At 41.3% G+C, this 16,225-nt stretch overlaps 1 protein-coding gene across 10 annotated transcripts in view; it reads right to left on the bottom strand.

Moving 5' to 3' along the window:
* The window catches only part of SPECC1 (sperm antigen with calponin homology and coiled-coil domains 1), an 88,105-nt gene that overhangs the window by 59,861 nt on the left and 12,019 nt on the right, over positions 1-16,225 (bottom strand). For 3 of the 10 annotated variants that reach the window (XR_011005466.1, XM_068210528.1, XM_068210534.1), the window contains exons 1-5: positions 11,575-11,719; positions 10,039-10,160; positions 8,927-9,196; positions 7,437-7,613; positions 5,368-5,503 (exon numbers count right to left, since the gene is read on the bottom strand). Coding sequence is in view for 9 of the 10 variants with exons in the window: in XM_068210528.1 (XP_068066629.1) it covers positions 5,368-5,503; positions 7,437-7,583 (283 nt within the window). In the remaining variant the exon portion in view is untranslated. Of the gene's footprint in view, positions 1-5,367; positions 5,504-7,436; positions 7,614-8,031; positions 8,056-8,926; positions 9,197-10,038; positions 10,161-11,574; positions 11,721-16,225 lie in introns of those variants that run through there. The other 7 variants (XM_068210536.1, XM_068210537.1, XM_068210532.1 and 4 more) reach the window with 5 other exon arrangements.

The following is a 16,225-nucleotide window of genomic DNA, read 5'->3' as shown; positions in this document are numbered from 1 at the left end:
GCATGTTAAATTCCTGCAGCACTTCTTGCCAATTTGAATGACAGCCTGACAAAGCAATATTTTGATTCCTCCTTTCATTTTTATACCACTTTTGGGGCTAGAATCTCTTTGTAAGAAAGAATAATTATGCAAGAGCTGTCTTGTACCTGGAAGGGGGAGCAAAATGCAAGTGGCTTTGCAGATGAGGTTTTGAAGCGTATTTACAGCTCCTGGGAAAGCCCAGATGAGCTCAGCCATGTGGTTGCAGTGGAGCCTGGTGGAACAGAACATACCGATCTCATTAGTGTCCCTCACACTTGGCACTATCGTTCACAAGAAAAATGAGACAGTAACGAGCCTGAATGCAAAGTGCAGCAACCTCTCCCAAACCTATAGCAGTGCTTTGATGTGACAGACCATAAAAAGCAGGCGCTGCCAAAAGCTGATGTATGGCAGAGTAAAAGGGCCCCAAGGTCAGAGAGCTGTCCTTCAATAGAAATCACTTTCCTTTTTCCTGTCCTAATTGGGGTGCATTAGCATCTTATGAACTCCTAAATTGTCAGATTTTTTTTTCCCCCCAAGGATTTTTTCTGTTTTCAAGAAAGCTTTTATTTAAGAGACACTTCCTTGAATTTTTTGACCATGGAGGGACAGCTTCTGGTCTGCATTAGCTTCACATTAACCTAAATTTTTACCCCACACCAGAGAGTGGCAAACAGCAAGCAGAGAAGTTAGCTGAGAGAAGACAGTAAATGTGATAGAGTCCATATATTACTATCAAATAGCAAGCAGAAAATGACAATTCTATGAACATGCAGGAAGCTCCGAAATATGTAGCATACCACATTTTCAATTTTGCTGGGTAAGAAGCATATCTAATGAATGCTGTGTGCAATAAAAGCACACACCAGTCTCCCCCCTGGAATCAGCCACAGGTGAACAAGTCTCACCAGTGATATTCAAGCTTTCCCAGCACTAACACCAGTGCTGGCAGGGACCAGTTGGCCTCATTTAGTTAAAGCCTTTCTTTTCTGAATACCAGCACTATCTACACAGAAAAGCTGCAAGCAGCTGCTTCAGAGAGAAATCAAGACTTTTCACATAAACAACATGAAAAAACAATGATGGACAAATGGAGTAATGGTATGTGCTCTACCAGCACTAGGAAGGAATTGAAGATACACAGGTATCATATTTAGTCACTGGGACATTAACTCTGATTATTGGGCAGGAATGTGAATGACAAATCACAGAAAAACTCATCAAAACAGAGCCCCTCCTCACTGGAGCTGAATATTGTTCAACCCAAACTGTGCCACAACAGATTATAAGCCTCAGGCCCTTCTATAGCTTTCCCTGGTTATGCCAAATCCCTTGGTATTTTTGTTTCCCTATTTAATTTGCTGGGTTTATTACAACAGCCTGTGTTGCAGAGCAGCTTCATTTCCAATGCTGGCAATGTTCCATTCTGGGATTAGCAGCTTTTGTCCAGGTAACCTGCAGAGTTCAGAGCCTCGACATGAGATGCTGAGGAGATAATTGAAACTCTTAATATCTTTGAGCTTCCCTCCTCTATGCTCCTGGATTGGCACCATCTCCAGCCTTGGATGTGGATCAACTCAGCAGGAACACACAGAAAGCAACAGTTTTTTGTTATTTTGGCTAAAAACTCAGGCCAAGTTTTGATTTTCCCATTTTATGCATAAAAATAAATGGCAATTTCTGATGGAGCAGGGGGTGACACAGCAGGCCACCCCTCACAGTCCTGCTGGCATCTTGGCTTCTCCCAGCCTCCAAAGATGTAGCACCTGTCTCCTGCTTTAGAGAGAACTTGAACTCGTCAGTAAAACAACCAGAATTTCTACAAATGCTAAGGTAGGTGATAATAACATTGTTATTGACAGTTTCCTATTGTTTCTGAGGCAAATGATGTCTAGAGAGATTTAGCCTTTATTTAGCTATAAAAAATAAGCTGATGAAGCAGCCTGAGAAAAAGTACAGCAATCTTTTAATTACATTTCAGGGATAACTGATACCTCATATTGGAGCTGGCAGCACTTGGTATAAAAATCAATATATTTGTGAGAAATGGGAATGGCTGAAATAGTCTCAATGCTTGTGGATGATGTGTGACTGGACTGTACCATGCCCATGTCCTGGCTCTCTCTCCTTTCTGATGTCCAGACTTGTTTTGGTTCCTGTCCAACCTGACAGATATTAGCAGCTGTCACTGAAATCACATCAAAGCAGCACAGGAACATGATTAACCCAGACAGCCTCCAGGGAAGTTCTCAGAAAGTGCTTGAACTGGGAGTTTGTATGGAGTGAATGACAGAACTCAGAGCAAGGATTTGGAATGACTTCCAGGCTTCATTGAGAAAGTAATTTCATCTGCCTGAACCTCAAATTTTCCATTTGCATACCAGTCCTACCATGCAATGCTCTGAGAGGTATATGATCACACAAGGCTTTGAAATTCTCTGTGAAATTGCATTTTTTAAGGTTATTTGGCTTGCAGACCAAAGGACCAGAATCTGAAGTCATTGATTTCCTACAATCCTGAACCTTAGGGGAAGGGAGTCCTAGTTTCTCATGAATACACAAACTTCTCTATTTATATATTTTACAATCACTTCTTTGCTATATGGCTTCATAGACTGGATGGCTTTATAAGTACATGCATTAAAATCAATGTATTCCAAGATTAGTGAACTCTTCCTCATGTTTTATAGTTTTCCAGCTTTTTCATCTACTAAGACATTAAAAACAATGCCAGAGTTCTGTAGGCTTGGTTTTAACAAACCCAAACAGCCACTTCAGGACAGTACATGGGAAGACATCACACTGCGGATAATGAAGCTGAATATGAGACATTTATTTCCCCCTGTGCGTCATTTCCCATTGCCTGGGATTTCAAACTGCCAAGGAGTTACAAAACCAAACATCACAGCACAGAATTTCCAGCCAGCATCAGTCTCCAGCTCCATTTGCTCAACTCCACTTGCCAAGGATGGATACATGGGCTTGGCCTCATCCCCCTTTAAGTTGTTTATGATTTACTGTGTTAGCTCCAAACAGGGCAGGCAGGGGTAGTTCCGTCAATAAAAGGCTGGAATAAATAACTGAAACTCCACCAAGGGCAGCATAGAAACAACCCTATTTAAACAACCAGTCTTTAAGGTCAATTATTTATTATCTGCAGTATTTGGAACATGTCTTACTGCTCAAGGTCAACACACAAATGGTAGACAGTCACACCCAAAGAAGAAAGAAACCTAAGCTTTTGTATTTCCATACCTTTTTCATTGAAATTATCTCACACAGACTATTATACCAACTGTGTACCACCAGACTGTGGCTGGAACTAATAGAATAAAATGTCAGTAAAATACTCAAACCACTTACTTGAGTAACAGACAAAAAAAAGCCCAAACAAGGGGGAGTCATAATGCTTGCAGTCAAGACATGAAAGGAAAACACAGAACAGATGAAGGCCATCAAAGAAAAAAAAGAAAGTGATTTTGGAATAAATTTCTAGATTTACACATTTGGCTAGTACGCAAACATCTGCATCTCCCAGCTACTGGAACATTGTCACTTGGATTAGCTCCACAGTCAGCATTGCATCTTGATCACAATCAGACTATTTGGGATGCCATTGCAATAAAATACAACAGCTGAAAACATTCTCTCCTTTCCTACTTATGTTCCCTGGAACATGCTGTGCCCTCTGTCATGCTCACTGTTAGTTCTCTTAGCAACAATACACCATTTTAGTGGGACTATTGGTATTTTTTTCAGTGTGACAAAGCATTCAGCTCTGTAACCTTGCTCAATAAGATCAAGCACCTTCCAGTGGCCCTGTCAATGACACATTCTCGGAATACAGCTGGATTTCCAGGCATCCTTTTGGATCATGGAACCACTGTAAACCAGACATGTAAGATACTGTCCACACACTTAAAACAGTCCCTGTAAGAGCTGAGACAGTTCTTTAGGTCAAAAACTATTTTAGAGGGGTAGCACATACATTCTTAGTGTTTATCTATACACTTGTTCTCTTTTCATTTAGAATTAATATTCCCATTTATGCTTCTATAAATGCTGATGCAAAGCAATATATGAGGTTATATGCGATGATATAATTTAAAGTGGCAAAGCAATACCCAGATGTAACTTGACCTCCATAAACCATTTCAGCCTTTGTATTTAAAGTAGTCATCATCATAAATCTCCTTCCTCCAATCACAGTTATTATAGCTGCATGCAGAAGAGGGCTCTCTATTCCAGTGCTTGTGTTTTGGTATCTGACATACGTATTCCATCCTGGACTCCCTGCAGTGCTGTTTCCCTGGCTGCATTCCCAGGATCCTGTGCTGCATCATTTGTACAGGTTTTCTTCTCCCTGCCTGGCTCCTCCCAAGCATCATGCCTCTTCATTGGCTTGTGAATCCCAAATTCCTTTGGCTACAGATAGTCACTATTAAATTTGAGGATTTACATGCTGATTAACAGCAGAATTGGATCTGTCTTTGGGTTGCTATGAAACATTTGTTCTGTTACAAGGCACATAATTTTCTTCCAGGAGTATATAAAGGTTTTTATATTTCATTTCTTTAAAAACAGAAATCTCTCTCTGTTTAGTAACATTGTTCTGTCACACGGTCAAAACCTGCAAAGGCTGTGACAAATAGGGAGGTCATGGTCAAATTTAATAAGAGCTCACATTCCCTTGGAAATGCCACCAGGGAGCAGACAAAAGCAAGCATTTGCGGAGCTCCTGGGGGAAAGCAGAGCGCTTGCACCGAAGCCCTTGGTATGCAGATGGTGTCGCTGCCTTTCGAAACAAGCTTAGGTTTGAAACCTATGGGAACAAGCTGATGGGCTGAGGCTGCTGAGGAGAGCGTGCCCCGGGCTAGCTCAGGAGCAGCACAGGCTGCACATGAGGATGCCCAGGGCTGGCTCTTGGTTCTCACGCCTCTGCCGTGTCCCAGGAGCAGCGGGGAAACAGCTCTGCTCACTCAGTAGAGAGAATGCTATTGATAAACGGGGAAAACTTCGGGCAGCGAGCTCTCCGCTGCTGTCCTGCTCTAGAATCGGGGGCTGGGTCCCCGGCTGGGTCCACCCCGCCGCGGCCGGCCCGGAGCCGCGGTCGGGACGGGCGTGGGCCACCGGCGCCACCGCCTGGCTGCTGGGGCTGCCCAGGCTCCTAAAACCATCCAGCGCATCCCTTTTCACTCCATGTCCCCGGCTCGTGGGGTGCGGGATGCAAGGCACAGCGTCCTGTGACTGCCACACGGCTGTGCTGCAAGGGGGAGAGGGGACACTGCTGGGACCCTGGCAAACCAAGGACACTCACAGCACGGCTCACAGCACCTTTGTGCCTACCTGTGCTGGGCTTCAGCCGACTCTCAGCAAGCTCCGAAATGGCTCCTGTTGTGATGGTCTTCTTCAGCCTGGAGACTCCCGCAGCTGCTGCTGGCCCAGGTTTGGTGAGCATGTCCTCGCTGCTCGCCCGCTTCAGCTGCGACACAGAGGGTGGAACAGGTCAGGACCCTGAATATTCCCATCAGTTAGTTCAAAATGCAAGATTCCTTGGAAAAAATTAACATTTCCATAAAGTAACCCCATGGGAATATTGCCTTGATAACTGGAATACATGATTTTTGTATTTGTGTTGCATTCTAGGTTTTTGTGAAGTAGGTTAAGAGATAAAGCACTTTTCCAACAATGAAGAATAAAAATGGGAAAGACTGTTCAAAAAGGCAAATAATTGAAAGGCAATGAGAAACCAGTTTACAGGAGTGGTCCACTGGCAACTTTTTGGGAAGGAATCTCTGGTGATACAAGTCTACTCTAAATGCCTACTCAAGAAACCCATGGAACACAAGCACAAGGTAAGATTCAAAGAAAAACACTGAAATTATCTTGCTTCAGCAAGCAGAAGCTGCAGCTTACCTCAAAACTTTGGTCAGCTGATTTCCCATGTGTGTGCCTCTAGTAACAGTTTCTAATTTCAGGAAAAATACTTTAAGTATTTTAAGACCAAAGCTTTGGAGAGTCTCCCTAGAGCAGTAGTTTTCCTATACATTTGAGTTTGTGGACACCTAAAGTGTTCTCTCAAATGAAAAGCCACCTCCTTTGAAGTTGTCCGGTGCCACCGGGGGTCCCTGAAGCACGGGCTGAACACCACTGCTGGGTTAAGAGAAAAGAGAGCACACAACAAGCACTGCCCCTATTTAGTGGTTCCTGAATGTGAGATATTTAAGCAAAATGAAATCTTTCAACTCTAATTCCTTCTCCCTTTCATCTCCTCCTCTGACTCAGAGGCTGTGGTTTCCTGGACCCTGTGAGCCCATAAGTTTCAATAGCTGAAGTGTTGACGGTGCTCCAGGATACCAAACAACGAACGTTTTGCCTTCTGGCAGAGGTTTTGTCAGCTCGGTCGTAGGAGGAGAATGGAACAACCTGACTTTCTGACCTTTAGAGTGTTCTGCAGTCCCTCTGAAGTAATTTCTTAAATGTGTTCTTCCCTATAGCAGCAACTACGGTGCCTTTTCTACTCCCTTTCTTCAAGGAAGCCACTTGGATGATTTTGCATTTGCAGCTGGATGACAATTTGAAGGCATCAGCTGTCATTAGGAAGAAATCTCTCCACAATTAACACTAAATTTAACAAATCAATCGGACCAGATTTCCTGATTAGTGTACTCAGTAGCATTCCTTCAGAGATGCTGCCTTAACCACACAGCACATCTTGCCTGAAGCACTGAAATACCCTATTGGAAAGTGCACAGCAAGGTCAACAAATTAATCCTTTCCTTGAAAATCTGTGACAATTAATCAAGTTTTAATCAAGAGGAGATCTAAATACTGTACCCTGCTCTCTACTGTTCATTAAACTTTATTACTGGAAAGTTACAACCTTGGTCTGGATTTGTGTGACCAGGTTATTTCTGTCTGCTGACTGCAAGGGTGCAGATGCAGCAGCGTTTCAGGTGTATTACTCAATTTTCTTAAAAACATTACTTGGACAGAAGTTTCCGTTATTTTTAAAATGTATCTGTATAAAAAAATAGGATTAAAAAACGCATTTGTTATATTGCAATGTCTTCTGTTAAGATATTTTGCGCCTTGAAGGGAGAGGCACAGGTTTTAAGAATGCTGGAAATTCATTAATAAATCTCTTTGAATTTCTTTACATGTGTAACTATCAGCTGAACTAAGATTTTGCCATTTGTTTTCCCCCATCTTCAAAGTTTAGGCAATTCCCTCACCCACAGAGTGTACAGATACAGTGCATGCAAAATACTTTGAGAAATGTGTATTAATCTAATATACAACAAAACTTAAATCTCCCTACACTTAACACAGTGGGTGTAGTAGTTTGAGGACTAAACCAAAGCTTTATCCTGGAACAAGACTGGAATGCTTGAACGCTTTCCAAGGATTAGTACCTTGCTGAGCCGGGATTCAAAGGCAAGGGAAGTGGAGGATTTGGAGGTCTTCATTCCTGTGGAGGTGGTGGAAAGAGGTTTTCCTCTGTCAACCCCATGGCTCCCTTGCTTTGCTATTGCACTCCAAGGCCTGGCACTACTCTTCATTTTCTTCCCAAGTAATTCAGTCTACAGACTCTTAAAAAAAAAAAAAAGTTTACATGTATTTATGCACTCATACAAAAATATAACTTATCTTTATGTGACCTGAAAGGCAAGAGAGATATCTGGCATGAGTTTAAAGGGCTGAAAAGACCATGCTAAACTTGATCCCCTCTCTCACAAGCATCAGCACTGAGCCTAGAGAAACCTTCAGAGCAGGCCACAGCCACTTTTACTTTTCATACCAACCACAGAAGGAACATTAACTTTTTTGGGGACTGTTTAAGTCCCAAAACCTCTCTCAGGCACAGCAGGACACTTGTGAATACTGAAGCACAATGAAAGAGTAACTGAGAACATTGAAACCCACAGCAATTTAAAGCAACCTTGGGATAAAAGGAAAATTACTTATTTTACCATTAGATCCAGTATCTTCAACTGAAATAACACTCACTTTTAGAGAGTCACATGAGAAGCAAGTTTCCTCAGATGGGTGAAAAATATAACTTATCAGAGTCTTCTAGAGGAGCAGCAGTTGATGTTGCCACAGTGATAAAAAGATGTTCCACAATACCAAGACTCACAAAACATAGTAAAAAAAAAAATCAACTTCCTTGCAAACAAAGATCCCGATCCACTATTCCTCAGAGATAAGCTTATGCAAGAGAGAAATCCTGCCAGGAATCAGCAAACAGACGTGATTTTCTTTTTTTGGACGTAGCTGAAGACATTTCAGCTGCCAGCAGGAACAACTAACCTGTTTCCCTCAAGCAGGCTGACAGCTGCCAGTTAAACAGCTCCCTCCACTCCTGGAGATCTAAACCCATACATTTTCACCAGCCATTGCCCAGTCCACACCATGAGCACAATAAAATAATTATCTGGATATTTTTTCCAAGTCTCACCATCCTGCTGTGCTGGGAATGAGGGAGGGGAGCTGGCCTGATATCTCCTATCCTCCCCCACTTCATATGAGCAACATTTTTCTTCATTTTCCAAAATAGACACAGGATGTAGCTGTGGCTCAGCCTTGTGTAGGCAGAGGGTAACTTGTCTCGAACAGGTAACCAGAATATCTACAGGCACAGGTTTTTAGGAATGCTGGAAATTCATTAATAAATCTCTTTGAATTTCTTTACATGTGTAACGATCAGATAAACTAAAAATTTGCCATTTGTTTTTCTTCATCTTCAAAGTTTAGGCAATTCCCTCACCCACAGAGCGCCCAGTGCTCAGAGGGAGAGCGAGCTTGGACAGCAACACTTTGACAGAGACACTGAAACAATTTATTCCTGGCTGAGTCAGGAGGGGCTCTGGTCACATTTTACATCTCATAATTTGCTTTATACCTGATTTCACATTCATAAATCAGAGCATTCACTGAACTCCCAGGACACAGCTCTGTCTGGGGCTAAGGTGGATTTGACAGTGACAGCACCTTGCAGGTGCCACCACAGTCAGTTCAGGGAGTGCTTCTGCACGGAGGTGAAGGCAATGTCAAGTGCTCAGCTGCTGTTCCACAGAGAACAAAGCCAGCAAGTGACATTGCCTCTATTTGTCCTTGGTGCCTCTTGCAGAGGGGGCTGTCTGCTCTCTCCACAGCAGTTCCCTATCAGCTCCTAAAGAAAGGAATTTAAAAGTTAGTAGTTGTTGCTAAGTATAGGCATCACCCCATTAAAATTCTTAACACAGCCAGTGAGGAGCCATTCACTGATCTCATTAAGAGCCTTTGGTGATGATTATGCTGATCACTGCTTTAAAGCCCTGACAGATATGTAAACTATATTACAATAGATGATATTATTTAGCACTCCCACAGCTCATGATCCACCTTAGCAAGCTTTGGTGCTTTACAATATTTAAAAACCTATCTTTTAACAGGTTCTTAATCCTTTTAATGGGCTTTTAACGTTCACTGTATTTTTATGGGTGAACAGGCAACTACACATGCAAACTCTCTTGATGATTAGATCTCCAAATTATGCAGATTTTGGTTTTTTGCAGATCCAGTGGTTGCACATACACTGCTTTATTATACTCTCTGGTTTTCTTCATAACTGTACCTCACATTTTCCTGCCTTAAGCTGTACAGATGCTTTCTTGATATCCAAAGGAATTTAATTTTGAGTCATCCATGACATTTTCAAGTTGCAGTGGAGTGATATGCTCATTAGACCATGATGTTAGGAGTAAAAGGAAGAGGCACTTAAAGAAAAAAAAACCCAAACCACAACTCAAGAAATCCAGCCAGTAGCCTAAGGCAAACTGGCTTCTTCATGTAAAGAGAGCTGAATTATTTGCCATGCGGATTCAATAACATTTTACTGCACCAAGCAGATGAAACTAAAATTGAGAAGAAACACCTGGATTTATTTGTGTTTATTATTAGTTTTCCATATATTTATAGGAGAACTGGCATTTATAAAAGATGGAGTTAAGACTTTTCAGGTATTTGGCTAACCTGAATTTGCCTTGTAGATAAAGATTTCCATCTCTGAAGTGGGATTCCAAGATTTTCCACAAGCCTTATATGTACTTCAAAGCATCAAGCCAGGTTGCACACATCCTAAGCTGCTTTCATTCCTAAGTAGGTGACACATATTTGAGTTATTAGAAGTACTACTTCAGTGGTGCAAAATAAAAGTACTTTAAAAAAAAGTGGAAAAAAAAAAGGTCCTGCTGTTCTTTGATGAGAGCAGAAAATCCATTTTCAGAGTCACCATCAGCTTTCCCCCTCCTCCAAATGCAATTTATTGCATTACAATGAAACAAACAGAACAAAAAAGCTCCATGGATGATGTGAGCAGTGGGGACAATGGAAAACCCTGGAGTTCAGCATCATGAAATTGCTCATGGAAGGAGATCATGGTAGCACTGAACCAGAATATTAACTCTGCTATCCCAAATGTCTGAGGCCAGGCAGCAATCAGGACACCCAACACTGGCAAGGAGGTTTCTCTTATCCTGGTGTAGAAACAGCACATTTATTAAAAACCTCAAATCCAGCTCTTACCTACTTGTGTCTTAGAAGTAACTCTGCTGTGTTTTCACTAAATATCAGCCTTTCCTTCCACAAGGACCCCAGGGAGATTGATTTGATCTCTAGGCTACCCCCCAGGGAGACTTGAAAGAGAAGCAGCTTTCCACAGGAGACACAACCAAGCTGTTTCTGCAAACACAGGGACAAAAATCACTTGTTTTACACCCATTCTGTGTCAATAAATTTCAGATGAGAGCTGCTTCCCATGGGAAAATTACTCGCTTTAAGCAATGCCTGGAGCTGTGTGGTTTTATTTTTCATTTTTACACATTCCACAGGGAATTTCCCTAAGGAAGTAAACAGAATTACTGCCATCCTGAGACTCAAAGTCCTTCTTTGGCATCAGCCAGAGCAGGGCACACAGCTGGCCAGACTAAATCCCTGTAGCATGCCCTGCTTGGGGCTGGACTCTGAAAATGAAGAAGCAACCCCATGCTGAAATAAATGAGGACGCAGCAAGATGTAACTTCAGCAAAAATGGTTCTATTGCCAGGCACTTCCAGACTGCAAGGGTTTGAGGTTGGTTTTTTTAAAATCTTTTACATCCAAAGTGGTGTCTGCATACACCCCTCCTCTGAAAACATGTACTGCAAATGATAATCAGGTTTACCAAAAATGTAAAGCTGGTCCTGACAGAGCAGCTTCTCTCAGTAATCCTCAGAATTCCCTGCAGGCATCAGCCTTTAAAAATTCAGGCCATGCTATACAGTTCATCCTTTCTTACTGGTATTTTTAAAAGATATTTGAAATATGTTGATGAGGACTATTTTGGCAGTTGGCAGAAGTTCTGCAGTCCATTTTACTTGAAATTTTACTGTTTTATTAAAGGCTGAGAACCCAGACATTTCTTTATTAGTCAGGCCACATGCATTTATTAATAAAAGTCTTTAGAACCAGCCTAGAATGATTCCCATTATATGGCTAGAAAAACTGGATTAAGAATTTATCCTAACTCACAGGCAGTCAGCATTAGCAGAAACAACACCAGGGCTCCAGGATCTTTAGACTTGGCTGTGGAACAAAAGAGGAATTCACCAGTTCTGTGGATAAGCTTCTAGGACACACATTCTGCTGGCTACTAAAGGCTACTTCATTCTGAAGAAGTGAAAAGAATAGATACGTTGATTTGAGTGATTATGAGCAATATTATTTCACAGTCAAGAAACCTAGGAGCTGCATTATTAAATAAATAAAAAATATTAGCATATCTGCAGAAATGAAATTACATAGGAAAATTCCTGTTGGGGGATGGAAATCATCTGTACCCCACATATAACTGTTATACAATTCAGGTTTTGGTGCCCACGTCTGTGTGTCAGGACTCAGCAGGACACTCAAATTAAAGCAGAGTCATGCACAAGATGCTTTGGGAAAAGGAATGAGATAAAGAATTATGAAAACTCATTACTGAATCTGGAGAAAAATGTGCCAGATGGCAGCTTCACCAGGACCTGGGAATGCCCAGAAGTTCTGAAGGATGAGGCTAAAATCCCAACTCTGCAGCCAAGGCTCTCAAAGGACACAAGTGTGACTTTAGTGGGTCAAACCTCACAGTCCCCAGTGCCATTTTCCTGTAATTCAGTGACTTTTCATTACCTCCAAAGGTCAGACTATTCCAGAAGCTTTGTTACACACACTCATGAATTCAAAGCACGATTTTCTTTTTTTTTTTTTTTTTTATCTGCATGATGCTTCTACTATTTTCCTTCTAATCAACTTCTGCTATTTTCAGACAAACTATCAACTGGAACATAGAAATATCTAACAAGTTCAGTAAACTGTAAAACATTTTCTAGTGGCACGTAGGAAGCTGTATGGCAGGATAGACAGCTGGGCTAAAATAGAATTCTTTTCTGCCTTTCACATCAATTAACTTTAAACAACAGTTTTTAGGCTTGACAGATGCTTCCATATGACTCATCTTGATTTCTTAACTGATATTAGGAATCAAACCAGGGAAGCTGATAGTCCAAATACAGTAATTGGTAATGTGGAGATAGATGGCATGGAGAAAACTCTATTTAGAAATAAGATCAGTCTAAAAAATAAAAACAAACTCTTAGTTTTTGGTCACCTTCATCAGCTTTCCTCAGGCATCTGCTCCTTTTGTCTCAACAGAATTTCTGTATCTATCCATTCTCTCTTTGCTTTAATTCCTATTACCTTGGTCTTGGTGTATTTGAGGCTCTCAGTGCAACCTTCCTCCATCACTCCTCCAAGCAGCAGACACTTGCTGGATTCTTGCTGGTACAAAGCTCAGCTTTAATTAGAATTCGATGAAAAAGCCCATCAACAAAAAAAAAAACCAAAAAAAAAAAAAAAAAACAAAAAAAACCCAAAAAAACCCAAAAAAACCCAAAAAAACCCAAAAAAAACCAAAAAAACCCAAAAAAACCCAAAAAAACCCAAAAAAACCCAAAAAAAACCCAAAAAAAACCCAAAAAACCCAAAAAACCCAAAAAAACCCAAAAAACCCAAAAAAACCCAAAAAAAACCCAAAAAAAACCCAAAAAAACCCAAAAAAAACCCAAAAAAAACCCAAAAAAACCCCAAAAAACCCCAAAAAACCCCAAAAAACCCCAAAAAAACCCCAAAAAAACCCCAAAAAAAACCAAAAAAACCCAAAAAAAACCCAAAAAAAACCAAAAAAAACCAAAAAAAACACACAAGCCAAACTACCTGTTTCCACTTAAACACAACCCAGACAAAAAAACCCACCCATTTCCCAAAACCTCTTCTCTAAGGCTCCTCTTGCTTTTGCTGTCCAAAAAGAATCAATTATAAACCTGACCCCAGACACTTCACAGTTTCCTCTGGTCTATCTCAGCAGACTCTTTCCAATCTCATTTGCAGCTGAATTTTCGTGGTTTGCTGGTAGAGGATCAGAAGACAAGACATCACTTGGAAATCTTCATGTCCAGACAGCAGGGCAGATTCTGCTGGTTTTATTTATGCCTCAAGAAAGATGGTTTTAGTGTTGTTATTTTTTTTTCAGCTTTTAATACTGAAGAAAATTATACTGTAATAAAACAGCTGGGCAGCTATAGAATCCAAGTGATCTTGCAAGGAGTTAAAAATGCTGCTAAATTTTAGACACAGAACTACACAGAAATGAGGACACAGACATTCCCAAGGTCACACATCTAGTCACTCTTTTTGGTTGTAGCTTGCTTTGCATTTTTGCTTTAATGATTCCTCTGTAGAACTCTTCAACATCAAAAGAGCACTTTCAATGTGGCATCAGATGAGAATTTTCTTTCCAGGGGATACAGCTCTACCTCTCCTCTATAAGCAACTATTGCAGAGCCAGTTCCTTTCCTTCCCCCCATGGTGTCAGATGCAAACAGATAATGGAAACTCCCTTGAACTTCCCAAAGTTTATCTTTGGTTACAGTGGTAAGTGACCAGCTCACATTTTTGTGTTAAGGCTTCTCTTGCTTATTTCCTTAGCGTGTTTTCAATAATTCCCTACAATTGCTATTTACTGAGTAGCACACAAATGTACTGAAGGGTTCCAAGGATGTCCAAAGTCCATCAGAGATGGCCCAGGCAAAGACAGGTCCAGGCAGCCACACATGACACATTTCCAGCCATCAACTCAGCCTCCAAAACCATCCCCAAAAGGCTGCCAGAGGCCAGGCCAGCAACTGCAGAACTCCATGTCTCAACTTGATTCAAAATAAAATCCTCTTCCCACAGCAACCATTAGAGTCATTGATGACTTTTTCAGACACGGAGAGCACTGCAAAACCTTCTGCCCACCCTCCTCCACAGAAGCTCTCCCTGGAGTTTTGGATTTGTCAGCCTTTCACTCATCGTTAGATCACATGAGAAAAATGCAGAAATCACAATAAAATCCTCATGTGTGCACATGGATAAGGAATTGGTTCAGCTGCATTTCCCTTGTCCTTGTTCCATGCTGCTGGCCATTTATGAGACAGGAAAATACAGATATCTCTGCTGTCATCCAGCACAGTGACTGATGCTGGAAAACCAAGCCAAAGCTGTACTGGAAGATGTCTGGGAACATGCTTGTCCTGCATTTGAATTACACTGTTTGTACATGGATTCTCCATCTCCTCCTCCTTCCTTACACTGATTATCTAACCAGCCACCATTACACAGCTCGGAAGAGAAATGCTGCTACCTCCTTATGACCCCTGATCTTATAAATGAGAGGATAAAAAAACAGAAATCCCAACCCAGCTGTAATTTTTTACGTGATGTGGCAATTCTGAATCACAAACATCATGTTACTGAAGGATGCACAGGAATATTCAGGAAAGCTAAAAATGATGCATTGATTCCAAACTCCCTTTTTGAAGTTACAACCACGTTATAATAGTGAGTAATTAGGTCACTCTGGGCTTTCCCCGATATGACCCTGTCCCGAATAGATGGGTTTAATTCATGTTCAGTCCGTTCAGGTTGAGAACAAAAATGTTTTAGAGCCATTTCAAGGCAGCTATTGCTCATGAATCCATGTTCTTTGAACTACTGTCCCAGTGAATGCAGCACAAAGCAAGTGACACATGCGGCCAATTCATGTTTTGCCAACCCACAAGAAGGAAGAGAAGAAGGTTTCATTTCAGATAGAGCAAGAGCTATATAATTGCTGAAGAAATTAAGAATAATTATAAGTGGTTTGCCTGATAATTACCTGTCATTACGTTTTTCTGTGGCACAGAGGGTAGACACAACTACAATAAAGAAAAGGAATGATGATGTTCTTTTGGAATAGCAGAGATGCGCAGCATGTGGCTACACGGTCATCCTGACTGGTACATACTGGTACAGAGACTGGCAGCTTCCCTGTCCCCTCAGAGCATGGAGGGATGATACCAGAGGCAATGCATTCCATGGAATTCCACCTGATTCCATCCTCAACTTCAGCACAGCATCATCATACCCCCTCAGCCAGGCAATCTTCCCATGCCTTAGTTTTTCCATTTGTAAAAATGGGATAATAATTGCTTGCTAAATAGGATATTTACAAAAATGGACTCATTAGTTTGACTTCGAAAGAAACCCCACAGAAAAAAAAAAGCAAAAATTAGATAAATCAACATCTGTCACACAGCACGCAAACGAGCAGCCTCACAGATTGCCACATGCTGGGATGTTTCCCTGACTCCCGTTTTCCATCCATCACAGTGCAGAGAAATAATTGAGATCTGGAAGCTATCCCTTAAGGAGATATTTATCTCCCATTAAAGAGCAAAATAGCTCACTTGAAGTTCATAAACTGGGAACTTCTGAGTGTTTATGAGGGACAGCATGAACTTCTGACAGAAAGGGCTCTTCGCAAAGATGAGACCATAACTCCAAAGCTGCAGGAGAAACCAGAGGACTTCTGCATTTTAAAAATATTCATAACAAACAGGAACAGAACAGACCTAAGCAACAGTTTGCAGCTGTGACTGGGGGCCACTGATGGACTGAATGACCCACCTTGGTGGGCTACACAATGAAATTAAATTGGTTTAGAACTGCACAAGAAAGGGAAGGGGTAGCACATTGCCATGTGCATGTTAGGAGGAAGAATTTCTGTGGTAGTTACAGAAATTGTGCAGAAAAAAACACTGTTTGAGCAAATCAGGTATCCTCT

The sequence above is a fragment of the Anomalospiza imberbis genome, chromosome 20, assembly GCF_031753505.1.
Source record: "Anomalospiza imberbis isolate Cuckoo-Finch-1a 21T00152 chromosome 20, ASM3175350v1, whole genome shotgun sequence".
In the NCBI taxonomy this organism is placed as follows: Eukaryota; Metazoa; Chordata; class Aves; order Passeriformes; family Viduidae; genus Anomalospiza; species Anomalospiza imberbis.
Note: the sequence above shows the minus strand (reverse complement) of the source record. Positions and strands in the feature narration are given on the sequence as shown.